General features: G+C 39.7%; 1 protein-coding gene across 1 annotated transcript; it reads right to left on the reverse strand.

Moving 5' to 3' along the window:
• Positions 1-1,631: 1,631 nt before the first annotated feature.
• On the reverse strand, positions 1,632-3,208 carry LOC101291927 (homeobox-leucine zipper protein HAT4-like). Its single transcript, XM_004301124.1, has 4 exons — positions 2,876-3,208; positions 2,319-2,620; positions 2,119-2,198; positions 1,632-2,004 (listed from the first exon to the last, which is right to left on the reverse strand). Exons 1-4 carry the CDS (start codon positions 3,072-3,074, stop codon positions 1,632-1,634), a joined length of 954 nt encoding a protein of 317 aa, XP_004301172.1. The 5' UTR covers positions 3,075-3,208.
• Between the last annotated feature and the right edge of the window lie 3,831 nt (positions 3,209-7,039).

The raw sequence follows: 7,039 nt of genomic DNA on the forward strand, positions 1-7,039 counted from the left end.
TATATATATATATACACACACAAGTCTAGTACTCTAATGTGATATCTTTACTTGCCTTCTTCAATTCCTCACTCTTAGCTATTCGTTACAATGGTACAGGATTAACCGTGTTGCACAACTACCTAGGGTTTAGGCCTGCTCAAGTCATCATCATCTGGCAGACAGTTGGGAAATGCTTCTCATATAATTAGAATCTCATACATTCATTCTGATCTCCTATATAGGAGGCGGTTTAGAAGATGGGATTAAACATCCAAGATAGTTTCAAAGAAGCTTCTCAGGACAAAACTAAGTCGCTCCATCTTTTTCTATGAATATAGGAAACTTCCTTGAAACTAGCTTGGATGATACTGTTCCGATTTGGGTTCGATCGACACTCCGATTTGAACCAGAGTAGTTGTTGTACATCATACAAGCAGATAATGATGGCCGAGGATAGTGTGCCGGAAGTGACAACGAGAAGTCTTGAAAATAAAGAAGGGAATAATCAGTACTCTTTGTAGTCTTGGTTTCAAGTCCTTGGTTTCAAAGTATGTTACTGTCTTTCCATAACCAACAAAACCAATGAGGTTAAAAGCTATTTGAATTATTATGACCTCAAAACAGTGCCTATACAAACACAAAGTACAGAAGGATTGGATTTGAGCTAGGGCTTCAACTTGTAACATTTTATTTTCTGCAAGAAAAATTGGAGCCCAATAAACTGGAACTTCAAAGCCTTTTATGAAAAACTCAAGAATATTAGTGCTCAGACAAACTTAGTGGCTTTACTTTCCTCCAGAAATCACTGAGCATATTTCTTTGAGTACCAACTAAACCATAACATAGCATGTAAGTATGAACAACTCCAGCTACCTTAATGAGTAGCAATCTAAGGCAAGTAAATAATTAGCTAAATAAAAAGTGATCCTATATTAAATCCCCAAAATTAGGAGTTTTGACATTCTTGGTAAGAGAAAGCAACAAACATTAGCCACTATTAAGGAACAAGTTTTTTGTCAAACACTTGAAAAACCCCAAGAACTAGGAAATTGTCCACACCATTAAGGTCTAAAAATAGCACTTCTGGGTCCATCTTCATCTTAATATTCAACTCCCAAATCCCACAAGAATATATTTGTAACCCACAACCTACCACTCACCACCAAATCCTATAATCCCATAAATTGAGGATTCTAAAACATTAGACAAAAGGGAGACAAGGAGAGATTCGATCATAGTCTTCATGATTGATTTAAGAACACAACCTCTTCTTTTTAACATTTGTTAAAATGACATTATAATTAGACATCAACACTTTACATCAAAAGTCCTCCTCTTCCTTCTTCCCTTTCCTTTACCCCTACAAATTGTTTATGGAAAAAGGGGGGAAGAAATATTAGTAGCACCATCAAACCCTAATCTACAAAGGAAGATGATGAAGAACAAGATGAGAATGATGGGTCAATACTACAAAACACATAAGACCCACCAAATCACATATTCTACCCACCATATCTGAAGACACCTAAACTTCGAGCTGAGAATATTTATCAGAATCGGTACGCTATTACAACCGCTTCTTTTTTCGCACATAATCGGTACGGTGATATATCCGACCCACCAAAATAACCAAAACACCCTCAGCCAGATCACGGCCGGGCGGTGCGGAAGGGTTCGAACTGCCGTTGTTGTTGCAGGACAGGAGCGGCGGCCGCCCACGGCCCGGCGACGGGGATGGCCCGAGGATGGTGCACGGGCACCATGGGGTGGTGGTGGTGGTGGTGGGCCCGGGGATCGACGGTGGCGGAGGGTGATGTGGAGTTGGGTGGGACCGCGACACGCTCACACGAGGGGCACATGGTGAGGGTGGTTGGTGGGGTCATCTGCATGTAGAATTGTGGGGAGAGTTTCAGTGCTCTCAGCTCCTGAACTTCTTTCTGCAACCGCCGGTTCTCCTCCGTCAGATTCTCGCAGCACCTCTTTAGGAACTCACAGTCCACCTCAGTTTGCTTCAGCTTAGTCCTGCAAATCACAAAGAACCCAGTAAATAACCACAGTCCAGAAGGGTAAAAATGACCCATTAAATTTTATTTTATCACCCAAAATACCCACGAGACATGGAAGAAAATTGCTCACCTTGCCCTTCTGTTCTGAAACCAGACCTCCACCTGTCTAGGCCTGAGCCCGAGCTGCTTGGCCAAAGCTAGCTTTTGCTTCTGCAACAAAGACGAAACCATTCATGTCAGAACCAAAAGAGAAGCTTCCTTTTTTGATAAACAAAAACCCAACTGAAAATTTTATCTCTCTGTTCAGTTTTCGCATCGTCCACTACTTACAGGGTTGAGGGTGTTGTGCTCCTTGAAGCTCTCTTCGAGAATGGCCGACTGGTCCTTGGAGAGCCTGAGCTTCTTTCTTGAGGTCTCCCCGTCCTCTTCGTCGCTCATGCCTCGTGAGCCGTCTCTTTCGAGGTCAAGTTCTTCGCCATTGGCCTCTCTCTCGCTTCGCTTCCCGCTTACGCTTGATACGGTGCTGTTCGGCGACGACACGTCCTCGCAGTCGCCTGTCGACGGCAGACGGTTCACGTCGATGCCCCGGAGAAAGGACCGGGCCGGTCCACGACACGTGTCCGAGCTCCGATCTGCATGTTCGGATCAAGATGCATTAGTGACGAAAACAAGTAATGGGTATTGGAATTGGAGGTGTAACAAATCATGGGTCTGGTTTTAATTTGATCAAAAGTTACACAGATCTGAAAAAAACTGAGAAAAAAGGAAAAGGGGGAAAGATGAGTAAAGAAAACAGATGGAAAGGGGTGAAGGAAAGCCAGATCTGAAAATGGAAGCCATGCAAATACATAAAAGTGATGAGAAAACTCCATGGGAGATGTACAAACCTGAAGAAGCCAAGGCATCATTCCAAGAGGGCTTTTGGGGATTGAACCCAGAATGAGGAGAAGATGAAGTTGGGACCAAAGAGGGCATGAGATTGAGCTGAAAGGTGTGGTTGTTATTGTTGTTGTTGGGATGATGAGTCTGGTGAGGGAAAGCACTCAAGCTCAGACTCAGACCCAAATCTTCTCTTTCAACCATCATGGTTGGTTGGCTGGTTTTCTCTGTCAAAGAAAAAGAACCCTCTGAGCTTAGCTGCTTGATTTGTGTGAGCTTCTTGTTTGCTTCAAGAGGAAACAGAGAGAGAGAAGGGTTTGAAGGAAGAGGGTTGAGAGAGATGTTTGGTTTTGGAGAAGAGTGGTGGGGATGTTGAATGGGTTTTATAGAGAGGAAATGGGTGTGGAAGTTCAATCATGACTAAGGTGTCAGGGAAGGAAGCCCAATTATCTCAATCATGGCACTTGTAGTCTTGTTCCCTCAGAAAATAATACCCTCTCTCTCTTTATCTCTCTCTTATCTCTCTCTCTAGGCCCTTCATTTAACCATGGTAAATAAGGATGGGTGAATTAAGGACCCGCCCTTTTAACTGGATTTGGGAAACATTACTGTGCTGTCTGTGCATTTGGTACACATTGCTATCATGGTAAATTGGGTACTAACTAGTGCTTGACCAAAAACAGATACAATTATTGGTTACAAATTAATTTCTATTAATTATAAGATTTTGACATAGGAGTTGGGGGAATTAAATTTTTATAACTTTCTTTTGGGAAATGAAATCAAAAATATAATCAGTAATCACAATTAATGTTTATCGATAACGCTGCAATATCATTTACTTCGGACCGGACTTATAATCATCAATCAACCCTAAATGGAGCATTTTCCATAAAAGTTGGTAGATAATGTCAACAAGGTTTTAAAGAAAATGTTGGGTATTTCATGTAACGAATTTGGGTTACTTTTTACAATGGGTGGTAGTGGACTAGTGGTTGAAGTAGATTGGAATAAAACTTACTTAAAAATTTTACCGAGTGCTAAACTAAGTAAGTTCATTTTCTAGTATATCAGAAATCTTTCTCTTTTTTTTTCTCTTGGTCCCAACAATTAGTCACTTTTGATACTATCGTTAATTGAAACTATAAAAGTTCAATCAACTTCATTTGAGGATGTATAATAGGAAAAATAAGTGTAATCAGGTTCTTTAAATTGATTCACTTTTCTTTTATTAAAAATAATTAGGAAAAAGTGATATGGTATAAGATCCTTTTGTAGTGTTTTTTTTTTCTTATTTAACTATTTTCTCTATTTAATCCAAAAAATAAAACATCGAACGCATGATATTAAGCATAAAGTAAGAATGCACTCAATCACTCCAAAATCAATAACAACAAGTTAGCGGCAAAGTTTCAGTTCCTGCAAAACGACTAATTCAAACGTCACTGTTAACATCTCAATGTTGCCCGCACTTTTATATTTGTAATGCCAAAAACTCACATGATTTGTTATCTCCGCACACACTAAATTTAAAACAAAACTCATAGTATTTATAGCCACTTGTGAACCATTAGTAAACATGTCAGTAAGCATACGTTTTACTCACTGAAGTTCGCCCATTGAAACGTTAAAGATTGCAGTTCAAGTTCCGAGTTTTGCTACCACCTTGTTGCTACCTAGCTACTCATATTCAGAGAAAACAATTAGATCAGTCAAAATTCAACTAACGACATAAAATTTGTTACATCTTTTTATCAGATTAACAACTTAGAAATCACAGCTAATATTACATGAGTTCAAATATGTAATCTCTGAATTATGAACGAAATATTTATCACTAGAGTGACTAGACAAAACGATACTAACACTATAATAATTACCAAATGATGTAAGAATATGTTAGAAGAGTTAATGGTAAATTTAAGTCCCACATACCAGCCCCTAAAAGTAAATGTAACCAAACCAAATTAATGCAACTCGGTTGCACTCATAACCCACCCCGAAATGCAAATCACAACCGTATCCCAGGCATTAATGTCCTCCCGGGCCCACCCCCACCATCAGATCAATACGGTAAAAATCGGACGGCTGAAAACACCTGGGACCCGCAACATTATCTTCTGTGGCTTCATTATTAGGACCAGAAGCTTGGCAAACCATCAAATCAGGTGGAACGGATGGTCATGATTGGCGGGAAAACAGACAGATCAGCTTTTCCCTCCTGCTTCTCTCTCTTCTGGTTCTTCGTGGTGGGGGCCCCCTTACCCAAGGTGCTCTTTATCTCTCTCTTTTTTCTTTTCTTTTCTTTTTTTTTATCCATGGCCATCTTTTCAATCCCTTCCTTTTTTTCTTTCCCATGCGATTCCCACGAGGGCAGTGGGTCTTGGAATAAGGCATCGCTTTCTCAACCTTTTCTCCCGGTTCAAACCGGTGCGTTTCGTGCCCCTATACTGTTACGGATAGAAGACTCCGCCCGGTTGCACGTGTTGGTCACGCTCTTGGAACTTGGGCGTTGAAATTAGAGGTGGTTTTGCTACTGGACACAGCGAGAGTGCGATGGACCAATCTGAGCCGAGGCTGTAATTATGTGGCTTTGTAAATTAGGTAACATTAAGTAACTCCCGCTCTTGGTTGGTATTGGAATTATGTCTATTGACTTTATTGACTTTATTAAAATTCTTCAGTAAAAGTCAGCTCTAGAGATTTAATTAAGTCAAGTAACCGAACACGGGAAATCAATGCCAAATAACCAATATTTTTGCATGAAAATGGTGACAAAGTTGTCAAGTTTTTATTAAGACGGAGTTAAGTAACGCCCTGAGACCAAATGTAATTTAGATACAACCCCTCTTTAAATTTAGTAACACTTTGAGACGGAGTTAAGAGATGTTATTTAGGTAGTGCAAGTATGTCTTTGTAGGTAAAACCGAAGTGTAAAAGGGACCGGTAAATGTAAAGGAAAAAAGTTACTTTAACAGAGCTTTTACAGCTGAGCCAAGAGTCCAAGACTGGAAAAATGTTTAAGGAAAAAAAAAGGAAAAAGAAACAAAGAGACAGAGAGAGAAAGGACTGGGGCAGAGGAGAGTGGAGTTCACGTGGGGGAGATAGGGAGTTTGAAAATGAGGGGAAAGCGTGGAAGAAAGAAACCCCAACTCTCACGTGGACCAACATGTCCTGCGTGGGCCTTCCGAACACGTGCTCTCCCACGCTCTTCCTCCCCACATTGGTGGGCCCCACACAAAAACCCCACATCTAGCAGTCGTGCGTGTCATCTTGTCCCTCCACTTCCCGACACCCTCCTCATCACAATCATTTGAACTCATCACTTCCCAAGTCTCAACTCTCCCAACTCTAGCGCGTGCAAGACACACTCTCCCAACTGGCCCCCGTTTCCGAAGTCGCGTGTGGTCACGGTCCCTTGAATTGGTTGGGCTTTCTGGGGGATCTGTATCTACATCTCCAGGTGTTAAACTCAGGCAAGTTGGAGGTGATCAGTGGCCAGACCTGATGAAATGACAACTCTGTCCTGAGATAATGAGCCAATCATTTATCCCTTCAGGAAAAGAAAAATCAGCCAATCATTTATTTCATTTTCCAAATTTTTTTTATCTATTTTCCAAGTGACTTAGTCTAATCATTGCAGATAGGGAAGTACAATAATACAAGTATCTACAAATAATCAAGTCAGCCCTAATTATAGACCGAATTCAAAACAAAAATAAATTATTATAGACCGTTAGAAAATATTAGTATGATTTAATATTTCAGATTGAAATTAGTTTGCATAGAGAGATACTTTGTTAACATGTTCTAATCTGCGAAATCAAATAATGTAATTCTATATTCTAGACCGTAGTAATGGAAAAAAAAAAGATTTGTAACAGAGTGAATCGTGTAGGTAAAAAATGGTGATTATAGATCATTACATAAAGAAATACTTGAGACACCAAAAAGCTATCCCAAATATTAATACTAAATAATGTGGCACTTGTCATATCATCAATTTTCCTACTAATTAAGTGATGATATAGATATCATAGTATTTGTACCTAACGAAAAATGAATAAAAAGATAAGAATGCATTTGTACCTAAAGAAAAATTAATAAAAATTTAAGAATATATCCTAAATTTCTTCTTTAATAGAAAAAAAATAATACTATCTTATTTTTTT

This window comes from Fragaria vesca, linkage group LG5, assembly GCF_000184155.1.
Source record: "Fragaria vesca subsp. vesca linkage group LG5, FraVesHawaii_1.0, whole genome shotgun sequence".
In the NCBI taxonomy this organism is placed as follows: Eukaryota; Viridiplantae; Streptophyta; class Magnoliopsida; order Rosales; family Rosaceae; genus Fragaria; species Fragaria vesca.